Genomic DNA, 14,495 nt, shown 5'->3' on the forward strand with positions numbered 1-14,495 from the left:
ATGCAAGTGAATCAGTACACAAACTTGAATGCTCAAAAAGCACATAAAAGCAGCCTAGAAGTAATCCATATCCTTCTGTGGGTTAATCCATGTCTTCAGAAGAGATATAATAAGTGTGGCTGAGAAACAGATCAATATTTAAGTCCTTATTTACCATCAATCTCCACTTTCACTTTCACATTCTTCTTCTTTTGTCTTTGGCAACTCACATTCTTTGTGCATATAGCCACCTACTGGGCAGATAAGAGAATTGATATTAAAAAAGGACTTAAAAAATGTTTCTGATTCTCACCACTGGAGTCTTATGGATTACTTATATGCTGCCTTTATGTGCATTTTTGAGGTTTTGAGTTTTGGCCACCATTCACTTGAATGGACCTACAGAGCTGAGATATTCTTCTAAAAATCTTCACTTGTGTTCTGCAGAAGAAAGAAAGTCAGATACATCTGGAATGACATGAGTGTGAGTTAATGAGAGAATTTTCATTTTTAGGTGAACTGGTCATGTTCCAAGAAAGTGTCTTAAAACTTTTTATTGTAATTTTAAACAGTATATTTATTGTTTTATCAATTAAAACCAAACAAACTTGTGAAATTTTACGACTGAAAAGTGTGCTTGTCCTACCTTTCTTTAAAATAATGCCACTTGGTTTTATATTTTGTTATATAATGTGATGACATCCATACGCTTGCACAAGTGTGGCCTAAGTGTCTAAATGCTTTTTTGGACCACTCTAAATAATTTCATTAGTGTTAAAACATTCAGGTCTAGTTTAAGTCTCTCAATAGTTTTGGAAACAGGGAAAAGCCACTTTCAGTTCTGGTTTTTACTCACTTTGGGTCACATTAGGCAAGTGAAGTGGACAGCGGTTGAGTACAGCTACAGGAAATAAGAACTTTCAGCATCACAGAGTGGTGACATGACACCTTTAACAAGCAGCTTTCTGTATCCTGTTGCTGATAAGAACAAGCCAAGAGAAACATTCACTATATTAAACAACGAACCACACTAGCATACACACAGGCTCAGAGGGTGTGTGTTATTGTAAAAGAGAGAGAATGGATAAGACAATGCTTAATAAATATAACAAGTGTTAACATATATACTAATGTGAGTGTGAGTGCGTATACATATATATACTGTATGTGTGTGTGCGTATATATATATATATATATATATATATATATATATATATACACATACATACACACACACACACACACACACACACACACACACAAACACACACACACGTTTAAACTAATTTACCACCATAAGGATTCCAAAAAGAGAAAACATTCATTCCTTGTATGCTCGGTGTGAATTTGAGGTTTATGCATAATATGTGTATGTTTAATTCAATAAAGCTGATACAGATATCATGGCCTATAAGTTAGTTTGGCTTAATCTATAAAAATGAAATCAGTTTTAACATGTATCTTATTCTAAAGCAATAAACTGTTGACAAAACTGATTGTTGAAGGTTGTTTGAACCACTTTTCTTATTACAGCTAATTATTTTCAGAGTAAGAGAGAGGACAACACTCTTTCATCTCTAATTTGGAAATCCCACATTCTCCGTAGGGTACCCCACATGCTTTATTGTGGCTTCCCGAGGGTCATTATTTGCCACATGACATTTTTTCAGAGGCATTTAAGAATGGAAAGGACTGATTTCCTGTCCTAAATAAGTTACCTTTGAAATCTAGAGAAACGCTAAATGAAGCTTAAAAAAAAAAAACAAGGCATTTGTTTTTTTTTTTTTAAACAAATGAAAAGTGTCATTATTTACTCACCCTCTTGTTGTTCAAAACCAGTACATCTTTCTTCCATGGAATACAAAAGGATATATAACACAGAATAAAAGCCTAATTCATTGCCTCTTTTGCAGTGAAAGTGAATGGTGACTGAGGCCATCTCAATGATCCCTTACCCTATGTTAAAGATACTCTGTTACCCTAATAATCGTGATTTACATAGCAAATACCAATTCTTCCAAATAATCACGCATTTCACTGTCTGATTAATTTAGGCAAAATCTTTCAGTATTGGGTCAGCATATTCCCAAAATGAGAGAAACTGGAAATGCATAAGAAAAGGGAAATACATCAGTCACACTGATCTGGAGAGGACTGCATTTTATTCCTTTTATTTCCCAGACATTTGCAGTAGATTTACACAGTGTGTTATAGCGCCTCCCAGGGAGTGAATAAAGAAAGTACAAAAAACTAGACAAAGAACTTTAAGCAAAAGATTTTAAGAGCAAACATCTTAGTTTTTTAGATTTTCTCATTTTTTTTTTTTTTAAAGTAAATTCAGTCAAACTAAGAATTGTGTAATTTGAATGGTAGTGATGTGTCTTTACACAAATATAAACTCAATGACAAAGTGATGTGGAATGAACATTAGTGACTACACTCAAAAATATATCTCTCTTTTTAAGATGTAAACATTTCAATTTAATGACAAAATTCCATCAAACTGAACTGAGTAATCTTGAAATTTTGTTCATATTATTCATTCAGAATAAATGTAACCACTTAAAATCTGCATATTCACTCAAAAATCACTCAAAATCTAAATATTTTAGCTTATATTAAAGATTTACACATTTTAATTTCATAACAACATCAATTAGAATTGTGTAATTAAAAAGAAATTAAATAAAACAAAATATTTAGGTTTTTAAAATTGCATTAGTTTAAAGATTACTCAATTGAATTTGATGGGATTTTGCTTCACAATGCGTAAATCTAAAAAAAAAATTTTCAGTGCACATATAGCTGCCCTCTGTGTTTCCACATCTGACTTGGTTGTAACCTATTCCACTCTGGTTTCTTTATTTCTTTCTTTTTCATCGGATCACCATAAAAAGACAAAGCTGCTTCTGCCCTCAGCTTCGTGTACAAATCCAGCACTTACTATCTTTATGTGTGTTCAGTCAGGCCCAGAACATGACTAAAGGAGTGAAGCAGGTCCAGACCCAGATAAGCTCGAGTCATAGTGCAAATCACCCCGAGCCCAGCCAGAGTGATCAGCATCCACTGCACCTTTGCACTAAAGTACAGAGGCTCCAGTCTGCCAGACAACCACAACATGAGCAACACAAATGTGCAAACATACACATAACTGCACTGGATCAATGTGAGATCTACAGCACCTACCTGCCCTGAGACGACTCCGAATAGCCGTGGAAGTACAGATAACGCCCATAAAGGTACAATAGTCCAAAGAATACTGCCATAGCTTGAGAGATAGAAAACAACAATTAGATGACAGTAGAGAGAAGAACAAGAAACAGATCAAATACTTGATCTATCAAACACCTTTATTCTGATCAATAATCACTCAAATAGATTTTTACATAATGGTGCCAAAACACAGTTCCACGTTTTGGGTGGTTAATTACTGACCCAAGTCAAAAGACTTTTTGGACTACTTAGTTCCTTTAGACCTGAAAGAATGTATTTTTGGAAGCTTCATGTAAGAGCTCAACAAAGTGACAACACCGCACCATGTTTTGCATAGTACATTTTCAAAGGTTTGATTTATTTTTTTACATGCAAATCTGAAGTGTGATTATTTGTAACCTTTTATTAGATTATGGTGGAAGAGTGTATGCAGAAATGTTTGCTGAAACCCCATTACGTGACCAATGTCTTGCCTTAGGTATCAAAGAAGCCAATGTCAGATCGCTGAACTAGATGTGTGAGCTATCAAATGTCTGTTTATAAATATAGAAGAGTAACTTTTACTATAATGTACATTTAACCAAAAAATATTGGTAACACTTCACAATAAGGTTGCATTTGTTAAAATTAGTTAACTGCATTAGTTAACATGAACTAATAATTAGAATCAGCTTTATTGCCAAGTATGCTTACACATACAAGGAATTTGTCTTGGTGACAGGAGCACACAGTGCACAACAATACAAAAACAACACAAAAACAGCAGCAAGACATAGATAATAATACAAAATAAAACTAATTATACACATACATACATACATACACACACAGACACACACATACATTCATACACACATACGTAGTGCAATCTAATACAAATCTGTTATCTGTTATGTACAGTGCATTTGTTTTTCCAGAGGAATGAAATGGCAGAAGAGGTTGGATGTGTTGGATAAAGATAAAAAAAGACTAAACTGTGCACATAGTTATTGCTCAATGGGGCAATTTAACTGTTTATGAGATGGATAGACTGAGGGAAAAAACTGCTCCTGTGCCTGACGTTTCTGGTGCTCATAGCTCTGAAGCGTCAGCCAGAATGCAACAGTTCATAAAGGTAGTGGACAGGGTGAGTGGGGTCCAGAGTGATTTTTCCAGCCTTTTTCCTCACTCTGGAAGTGTATAGTTCTTGAAGGAGGGACAGGGGGCAACCAATAATCCTCTCAGCAGTCCAAGCTGTCCTTTGTAGTCTTCTGATGTCTGATTTTGTAGCTGAACCAAACCAGACAGTTATTGAAGTGCAGAGGACAGACTCAATGACTGCTGAGTAGAACTGTATCAGCAGCACATGTGGCAGTTTGAACTTCCTCAACTGGCGAAGGAAGTACAACCTCTGCTGGGCCTCAATGTGGTCAATGTGGGTCTCCCACTTCAGGTCCTGTGAGATGGTAGTGCCCAGGAACCTGAATGACTCCACTGCTGCCACAGTGCTGTTTAGAATGGAGAGGGGGGTCAGTGTTGGGGTGTTCCTCCTAAAGTCCACAATGATCTCCACCGTTTTGAGCGTGTTCAGCTCAAGGTTGTTTTGACTGCACCAGACAGCCAGCTGTTCAACCTCCCTTCTGTATGCAGACTCATCGTCAACTCGGATGAGGCCGATGACAGTGGTGTTGTCTGCAAACTTCAGGAGCTTGACAGAGGGGTCCTTGGCGATGCAGTCATTGGTGTAGAGGGAGAAGAGTAGTGGGGAGAGCACACATCCCTGGGGGGCACCAGTGCTGATTGTACAGGTGCTGGAAGTGAGTTTCCCCTGTCTCACAAGCTGCTGCCTGTCCATCAGAAAGCTGGTAATCCACTGACAGATAGACATGTGAACAGAGAGTTGGTGTAATTTATTCTGGAGTATAGCTGGGATGATGGTGTTGAAAGCCGAACTGAAGTCCACAAAAAGGATCCTTGCATATGTCCCTGGTATGTCCATTTATCTCTGTCACTAGTTTGCATGTGTGGAACATAATACTGAAACTCTATCAAATGCACCTGTCCCAGTGGGTAATAATACTGAATATTATCATGATTAATAACAAAAGAAACAAAAAGGTTCTATGACCACAAATTAAGCACATAAAATTGTTGAACTGTCACTACCTGTTCATACATTAATCAAATTCAAAGAAACTCACCCTGACTGAAGAAAACTCCAGCCACCCAAAGCGAGAAGATAAATATGGGAAAATACTCTGAACAGTTGACTCTAGCAAAGCAAAAATTTGAATGAGACAGTAAAAAAACCCTATATAGACAAACATCATTTGTCCTGCATTCATGTAACAGAGGTAAATGTGATCCATTCAAAATATCCATGAGCTAAATTTGCCTAGTTTCATTGAAAACTCACTGGGCTCGAAAGACCCTCTCAAACTCTGGTGGTCCAGTTGTGGCCGGAGGAGAGACTGAGTGCTTTCTCCGTGCATAGATTACCATTAAAGAGAAGTATGCTGACAGGAAGAGATAAACATTTATAAATAAGACATCTCCAGATAAGATGTTTCAATAATTTGTGAGCACTGGAAGCTAACGAGACGTCTTGACATGCACTGCAAATCATCCTATTCTTGGTGTATTTGTCTTGTTTTCCAGTAAAAATACCTACAGGTGCATCTCAATAAATTAGAATGTCATGGAAAAGTTTATTTATTTCAGTAATTCAACTCAAATTGTGAAACTCGTGTATTAAATAAATTCAATGCACACAGACTGAAGTAGTTTAAGTCTTTGGTTCTTTTAATTGTGATGATTTTGGCTCACATTTAACAAAAACCCACCAATTCACTATCTCAAAAAATTAGAATATGGTGACATGCCAAACAGTTAATCAACTCAAAACACCTGCAAAGGTTTCCTGAGCCTTCAAAATGGTCTCTCAGTTTGGTTCACTAGGCTACACAATCATGGGGAAGACTGATCTGACAGTTGTCCAGAAGACAATCATTGACACCATTCACAAGGAGGGTAAGCCACAAACATTCATTGCCAAAGAAGCTGGCTGTTCACAGAGTGCTGTATCCAAGAATGTTAACAGAAAGTTGAGTGGAAGGAAAAAGTGTGGAAGAAAAAGATGCACAACCAACCGAGAGAACCGCAGCCTTATGAGGATTGTCAAGCAAAATCGATTCAAGAATTTGGGTGAACTTCACAAGGAATGGACTGAGGCTGGGGTCAAGGCATCAAGAGCCACCACACACAGACGTGTCAAGGAATTTGGCTACAGTTGTCGTATTCCTCTTGTTAAGCCACTCCTGAACCACAGACAATGTCAGAGGCGTCTTACCTGGGCTAAGGAGAAGAACTGGACTGTTGCCCAGTGGTCCAAAGTCCTCTTTTCAGATGAGAGCAAGTTTTGTATTTCATTTGGAAACCAAGGTCCTAGAGTCTGGAGGAAGGGTGGAGAAGCTCATAGCCCAAGTTGCTTGAAGTCCAGTGTTAAGTTTCCACAGTCTGTGATGATTTGGGGTGCAATGTCATCTGCTGGTGTTGGTCCATTGTGTTTTTTGAAAACCAAAGTCACTGCACCCATTTACCAAGAAATTTTGGAGCACTTCATGCTTCCTTCTGCTGACCAGCTTTTTAAAGATGCTGATTTCATTTTCCAGCAGGATTTGGCACCTGCCCACACTGCCAAAAGCACCAAAAGTTGGTTAAATGACCATGGTGTTGGTGTGCTTGACTGGCCAGCAAACTCACCAGACCTCAACCCCATAGAGAATCTGTGGGGTATTGTCAAGAGGAAAATGAGAAACAAGAGACCAAAAAATGCAGATGAGCTGAAGGCCACTGTCAAAGAAACCTGGGCTTCCATACTGCCTCAGCAGTGCCACAAACTGATCACCTCCATGCCACGCCGAATTGAGGCAGTAATTAAAGCAAAAGGAGCCCCTACCAAGTATTGAGTACATATACAGTAAATGAACATACTTTCCAGAAGGCCAACAATTCACTAAAAATGTTTTTTTTATTGGTCTTATGATGTATTCTAATTTTTTGAGATAGTGAATTGGTGGGTTTTTGTTAAATGTGAGCCAAAATCATCACAATTAAAAGAACCAAAGACTTAAACTACTTCAGTCTGTGTGCATTGAATTTATTTAATACACGAGTTTCACAATTTGAGTTGAATTACTGAAATAAATGAACTTTTCCATGACATTCTAATTTATTGAGATGCACCTGTATATGTCCTTAATACAAGATATATTTGATAAATAAAAAAATCTTAAGAGACCGTATCTTAAATATCTCATTCAAATAAATTACACTGTGTAACAAATGCATTTATTTTTTTTGTTCCTGGGTAGTAAGTGTTATTTCCTAATTTCTTATGCCTCAAAAGTATAGAAAATGGCTATTATTCCCCACAAACTTTGCTTTTGTGACCAGGACGGTGATATTTTGAAATGTACATATTTCCAATGAGAAAACAGGCAAAATTGTGTCTTTTTTTTCACATAAAGTCAGAAAAAAACAACATATGAATCCAAATTAACATGTATTAATATTAAAGTAATATTCAAAGCCGTGCTGGTCCATAATGTTAACAAGTACCTGTCTCTACCCCTGGCTCACTCGGTGCACCTCAAAGAGGATTACAACAGCATCAAGACCTTGCTGGACGCCTTGAAGTATGATGAGTACGGCTGGGAGGTCATAGGAGACTTCAAAATGGTGGCATTCCTGATGGGTCTCCAAGGCAGTTTTACCAAGTTTCCCTGCTATCTCTGCCTTTGGGACAGCAGGGACACCAAGGCGCACTACCACAGGCAGGACTGGCCACAGCGGACCGAGTTCTCTGTGGGGAAGAACAACGTCAAGTGGGAGCCACTGGTGGACCCCCAGAAGGTGCTGATGCCACCACTGCACATCAAATTGGGCCTTATGAAACAATTTGTCAGAGCTCTAGATAAGGAGTCGGCAGCCTTCAAGTACCTTCAAGACTTCTTCCCTAAGCTATCTGAGGCAAAGGTCAAAGCTGATGTCTTCACTGGACCACAGATAATGAAGGATTTTGGATTCATATGTTGTTGTTTTTTCGGACTTTATGTGAACGAAACGACACAAATTCGCCCGTTTTCTCATTGGAAATAGGTACATTTAAAAATATCACTGTCCTGGTCACAAAAGCAAAGTTTGTGGGGAATAATAGCCATTTTCTATACTTTTGAGGCATAAGCAATTAGGAAATAACATTTACTACCCAGGAACACAAATTGTGTTACATAGTGTAATCTTGAAAATATTAACTTAAAACTTGCAACTTTTTTGGACATGAAAAAATGTAGCACACAGTTACGGTTGGCGAGCAAATAGAAAATGACATGCTAAATTCACAAATAACTAGCGTAAAACTACACAAAACATGACATTTTAAGTCAACTTACATTTAAAAGTCAAAACTCCTCAAGCAGGGTTTTTCCCAATTAATATTAAGAAGTCTCTTATTTTTAAATTTGCAAATGTGAGAATTTGTTTTAAGAGATGGAAAAATGGAAAAAGTCAATTTTGTCTCATTCCATTGACATTTTTACTGTTTTCAAGATGAAACCTCAATAAATTATATTTCTAATTTTCTCAGAAACAATCAGATAAAACAAAACACATTTCTAGAAATATTGATCATTTATAGTGATGGCCATAAGCACAAAGATTTTAATTGTAGTGTGATCTGTTTCTCTAAGTATATCAATGTACAGAACTTGACCATCTACAAGCATGTAATAATTACCTTGTTCCAGAATTCCCAGCACTGTAACAGCTGCTAACAGCACAACCTTATCCAGCATTATTCTAATGGAAACAGGGGAGAGTTAGATGTGCTTTCCACTCTGGTCAATCGACACACTGTGAACACTTGTTCCTTTCTCAATCACTTATCTCAGTCTGCCCAGAGTGGGTGGGACTCGGACCTGAACAAATTTCCCATGTTACATCACTGTTAGAGAGATTTTTTTAACTGTTAGCTGTTTGAGTAAACAGGAGTTCATTGGGAGTAAACCAAGTATCACTAGATATGCTAGAAATTAAATGTACTAAATGCATTTTCGTTATGAAATATGCATTAAGTGAAAAACCAATGCTGAATGTGTGCCATAACAGTTCAGATCCTAATCCAGCACCTTTGGAATTGAATATAAATTATGTGGTTGTTAGGGTGCTCTGAGTGGTAGCTTTCTCCTCCCAAGTTAAAAGTATGGAAGCCAGATCCTGCCACGGAATAAAAAAAAAAAGTCTTAGTAATGTATCTCACAATGCTGATTAAATTTCTCACAGTTGTGTGATATACGGACACAATTGCAAAAAATAATCTCAGTTGTAAAATATAAACTGGCAATTCTGAGACAGAATCTTGTAATTGCAATAAATAGTCGCAATAACGTGATATAAACTCACAATTAATTGATGTTAAGTCGTACCTACGAGAAATAAATTCGCAAATGCCAGTTTAGTCACAATTCCGAGATAGAAACTCACAATAGCGAGAAAGTCACAATTCCCGAGACAGAACCTTGCAATTACAAGAAATAAATTCACAATTATGTGACAATCTCACAATTAATTGATGTAAAGTCATACCTATGAGAAAGTCACAACTGCATGATTTAATAATCGCAACTGCAAGAAATAAAATCATTTAAGTTGCAATACTGCCATAGAAAGTCACAAATGCTAGAAAAAAATGTCTTAATTATACAGTCACATTTTCGAGAAATAAAGTCGCAATTACAGGATTATAAAAAAAAAAAAAAAAGAAATTGCAAAGGTGGAAAAAGCCGCACAAAGACTAGGGCTGTCGATTTAACATGTACATTAAGTGCAATTAATTATATAAAAAAATACCACGTTAAAAAATGCAATTAATCATGTCACCGGAGTCAGAGCGTATAAGGAATCTTCCAACTTGCAATATAAGCTTGAAGTAGGCTACTACCCGTTTTCTCCAGGGGGCAGTAAGCGCCACTTCAGCTTTACAGGCAAAGCGCAGCTTATACAGAGAACAAACCACACTTGCCGACTGCAGAAATCAAAGCACAAAATAAGAACACGTTCTTGCGTTTAAACGCAGCTTGGAGTGCAAATCCGAACGTAGGGATCCTAGGACATTTTTCGAAGTATTAAACTCCAATTTTGCTGTACTTACAATGCTTTACTCGTCTGCCACAATAAATGTAATGCATTTTAATTTTATATATATATATATATATATATATATATATATATATATATATATATATATATATATATATATATATATAAAAATGGGGGGCCTGGGTAGCTCAACGAGTATTGATGCAGATTACCACCCCTTGAGTCGCGAGTTCGATACCAGGGCGTGCTGAGTGACTCCAGCCAGGTCTCCTAAGCAACCAAATTGGCCCGGTTGCTAGGGAGGGTAGAGTCACATGGGGTAACCTCCTCGTGATCGCTATAATGTGTGGTTCTCGCTCTCGGTGGGGCGCATGGTGAATTGTGTGTGGATGCCGCGGAGAATAGAGTGAAGCCTCCACGTGCTACGTCTCCGCAGGTAACACGCTTAACAAGCCACGTGATGAGATGCATAGATTGGCGGTCTCAGAGGCGGAGGCAACTGAGATTCGTCATCTGCCACCCAGATTGAGGCGAGTCACTACGCCACCACGAGGACTTGGAGCGCATTGGGAATTCGGCATTCCAAATTGGGGAGAGAAAAAAAACAGGATGTGTCACCACTTGTTTCGGAACTTCGTAATTTACAAATTAAGCACTGCTCAAAACTCAATAAATAATCATTCTATTCACTGACGTTTTCAAGTATTCCTTTGATCATTAACTACTTGTTTTGTTTGGAGATGCATTTTAGGCTAGGTATAAATTCATCCTTTTTATAACCCCTGTGCTTTCTTATACTGCATTATTTCTATACTGCATTATCTGAAGCTTTCCTCAATGTAATATTAAATGTTCAGTCTAGGCTGGCTGCAAAAAAGCAAATACCTCAGATTTAGACCATTCAAGACATGCATCATACACAAAATATACAAACACACACCAAACAAGCCTGTTTCTAGAGAACTATATTTACACAATACTCTTGTTTTACAGAGAACAATAATAAAAAGTAAAAAATACTTACAAAAATTTGCAATAATGTACATATAAAAATAAGATCTATCTTCTCCTGAACAATAGAAACTGCATACATACAAAAAAATATAAATATACATGAATTTCTGTCACAGACTCAGATGCAGAAACAGTCTAGTCATGAGGCAGGTAATGCCCATTCTGACAAGCACCTGCCCTTCCATCAACGCAACATAATACACAGAGGGTGAACCTTTACCTAAACAGGAAAACAGAATATAAACCCTCTTACCAATGGAAAAGTCTATAACTTTGGCTTTTTTTTTTTTTTTTTTTTTTTTTTAAAAGCAAATTTCAGAATTTAGGGGGAAAAATAACTTTAGTGTAACATGTGAAAGTGTAATGATGACATTGCATGGCTCCACCCACTTTCACTTCAGTATTGTAGTGTTTTTATAAATTCACATGTTCTTCCTCTTTTACATTACAGTGTCACTCCTGTAAGCTGTCACAACCTGATAAATTACAAAGCATCCCATTCCTATATTTAGTGAATATAAAACTATCCAATGACCATAAACCATCTGGAACTTAAAAAATGAACATCTGAACTATCCTTTGAAACCATGAAATGAAGAGAAAGTCTCTCTTTTACTCAAATATTCAGCTGGATGTGAAAATTACATATTATGCAACTCATGAGTGCAAAATTAAGGCCCATGGGACTGCAAAAGGGACTTCTGACATGCCTATGTGACCCTAGACCCTCCTTATGCTTATAGCAAAGACATAGGCAATACAAATACAATAGAAACCATATGAAAGGCTAAAAAGGCTGTGTACGAGTGCACACTCATCACATCATAGTAAAATTCAGTGGTTTTACTGAGCCACAGGTTCAGTAGTAGAGTGTTCCCCTTGAAATTTCCAGTCCAGAGAATACTTCAATACCACACAGGCTCTTGGTCCTGTGCCCAACTCGTGTTGTACTATATACACAATCTACATAATAGAGACAACAGCAGATCTGACCACTAAATGACCAGTATATCCATTTTCACCAACATCCAAAAGTGGACGTCCACAGATCTTCTCTACCAAAGGCACCAATATGACTTAGTGGCTGTTCACAATGAACATGTTTTTGTATTCATCTGCAATGTTTTTGAATGGTTTTCTATACAAAGACACATTAGATGGACGTTTTTGACATTTGCGCTGCATTTCGTGCAGATGTGTTGCGGTTTTTAAACCGCATTTCAAGTTAAAGGAATATGATGGGTTAAATAAGAGTTAAGCTCAATCAACAGCATTTGTAGTCTAATGTTGATTACCACAACACTTAATTTCGACTTGTTTTTCCCTTTCCTCTTGTTCTCTTCTTTTCTTTAAAAGAACAAAAACAAAAATCTGGGTAACAGGGAGGCACTTACAATAGAGGTGAATGGGGCCAATCAGTGTTAAAATACTCAATGTTTCAAAATTATAGCCACAAGACTCAAATAGTACGTGTTAAAATGATTTGTGTAATAAGTGTAATAATTTTGCTTCTAACCTTTTCTTTGTAAAGTTAAATCCAATTTTATATAATTTTGTTGACGTTATGACAATGTCCTAAAACCCTTAAATGACCATAAAAATGACGATTTCATCAACTTTAAAGCTCCAATAATGCACAAGTTTTAGACAGAAGAATTAATGCAAGGATTTTTTTTTTTTTAATTATAAGCTTCATATTACAGCCTTTACGCCCTCCAAAAATTGGCCCCATTCACTTCCATTGTAAGTGCCTCACTGTAACCTCGATATTTGCTTTTTTTAAAGAAAATGACGGACGAGTCGAAAATATTTTTTTTGTGGTTATCAACATTATGCCACAAATGCTGTAGATTGCGCTTTACTTGTATTGAACCCAGAACTTAAAGAACTTAAACTTTTAAAAACACATTTCGAGACACCTGCATTCTGTTCTATTCTTTGTGTTGTATCTAGCAAAAATGAGTTCAGCCTGAACAGCCCCTTAAAAAGTTCTGTATTTGGCCCATTGGCATCACTCATTGGTGACTGGCCAATAGCTCATCCAAATCGTCCATCCACTCTTGCGTTGACTGATTCTTCAACAGCGAGTCCACCAAGTCGGTCTCACCAGGGAAGCCGGTTAAGCTGCCTCCTGATTGGGTATTGTAGCTGAACTGCAATTGCTGATTGGCTGTCCTGTTGAGCTGATAGGCCTGGTTACACTGGAGTCCCACAGTGCGGTTGGGCACCTGTCCTGTTTGCGACTGGCTAAAGGGCCCCAGATCAGGAAGAACCTGCTGGGTTTGAAGCGGCGCTTGTGGCTGCCCTTGCTGGGGCGCCTGCTGGTTGGGAGGGGGCAATTGTTGCCCCATGGCAGGGTTATTGGTCCGTTGCTGGTTCATGTTAGGAATCATTTGTGCAGTATTCATGCCCACCAAAGCCCTACCTGCCGCACTGTTACCCATTCCACCCTGGGGAAATGGGCCGTTGTTGGGTAGTTTGGCCATCCTAGACTGCATGTGGAAGCCAGAGTTGGCGAACCCAGCAGGATTGCCTCCGGCGCCCATGCCCTGCTGGAGACCTGGATGCTGCTGAGGCTGCTGCTGCTGCCAGGGTTGGGTCTGTGTAGGCAAAGCACCCTGAATACTTGTCGGCATGGAGGTGGGCATAGCAGTGCTAATGTTATTAGCCATGGCATTGGGCATGCTGTTGGGCAGACGGGCGAGCTGTTGCTGCTGTTGTTGTTGTTTCATCAGGGCGGTATTGGGTTGGTTCTTTAAATGTGCTTGCTGCTGGGCTGCTAGAATGTTTTGTCTGTAGGCCGCAGACATGGCTGATACAGGTGTTCTTTGCTGGTTGGGATGGGAGGGGTGCATGGGCATGTTGCTGTATAGGACTTGTTGTACATCAAGACCACCTGCACAGGATGGGAGGCTCATGTCTGCTTGACTGGCAGCCGGAGGGGCACCAGGAGCTGGGACGGCATTCTGGCCCACGCTCATTCCCATCATACCTTGCATCTGAGTGAACATTTGTTGATTTCCAGAGTTTACGTTTCCTATTGGCTGTGATGCGCCTAAAAATAAAGGAGACACAATCAGACAATGTATATTCAAGAATATCTTACTACAACTTAAAATGTACTCTAATTTGCTAACTGGCTGCTATCTCAC

The 14,495-nt window shown here is 38.2% G+C and overlaps 2 protein-coding genes across 2 annotated transcripts in view; both read right to left on the reverse strand.

Moving 5' to 3' along the window:
- Positions 1–1,325: 1,325 nt before the first annotated feature.
- ltc4s (leukotriene C4 synthase) lies at positions 1,326–9,155 on the reverse strand. Its single transcript, XM_051657542.1, has 5 exons — positions 8,969–9,155; positions 5,588–5,687; positions 5,373–5,443; positions 3,166–3,247; positions 1,326–3,079 (listed from the first exon to the last, which is right to left on the reverse strand). Exons 1-5 carry the CDS (start codon positions 9,024–9,026, stop codon positions 2,929–2,931), a joined length of 462 nt encoding a protein of 153 aa, XP_051513502.1. The 5' UTR covers positions 9,027–9,155; the 3' UTR covers positions 1,326–2,928.
- Positions 9,156–11,283: 2,128 nt separating this feature from the next.
- The window catches only part of maml1 (mastermind-like transcriptional coactivator 1), a 30,373-nt gene continuing 27,161 nt past the window's right edge, over positions 11,284–14,495 (reverse strand). The window contains exon 5 of the mRNA XM_051657535.1: positions 11,284–14,398. Coding sequence (XP_051513495.1) covers positions 13,359–14,398 — 1,040 coding nt within the window. The 3' untranslated portion in view covers positions 11,284–13,358. The remainder of the gene's footprint in view (positions 14,399–14,495) is intronic.

The sequence above is a fragment of the Myxocyprinus asiaticus genome, chromosome 27, assembly GCF_019703515.2.
Source record: "Myxocyprinus asiaticus isolate MX2 ecotype Aquarium Trade chromosome 27, UBuf_Myxa_2, whole genome shotgun sequence".
Classification (NCBI taxonomy): domain Eukaryota; kingdom Metazoa; phylum Chordata; class Actinopteri; order Cypriniformes; family Catostomidae; genus Myxocyprinus; species Myxocyprinus asiaticus.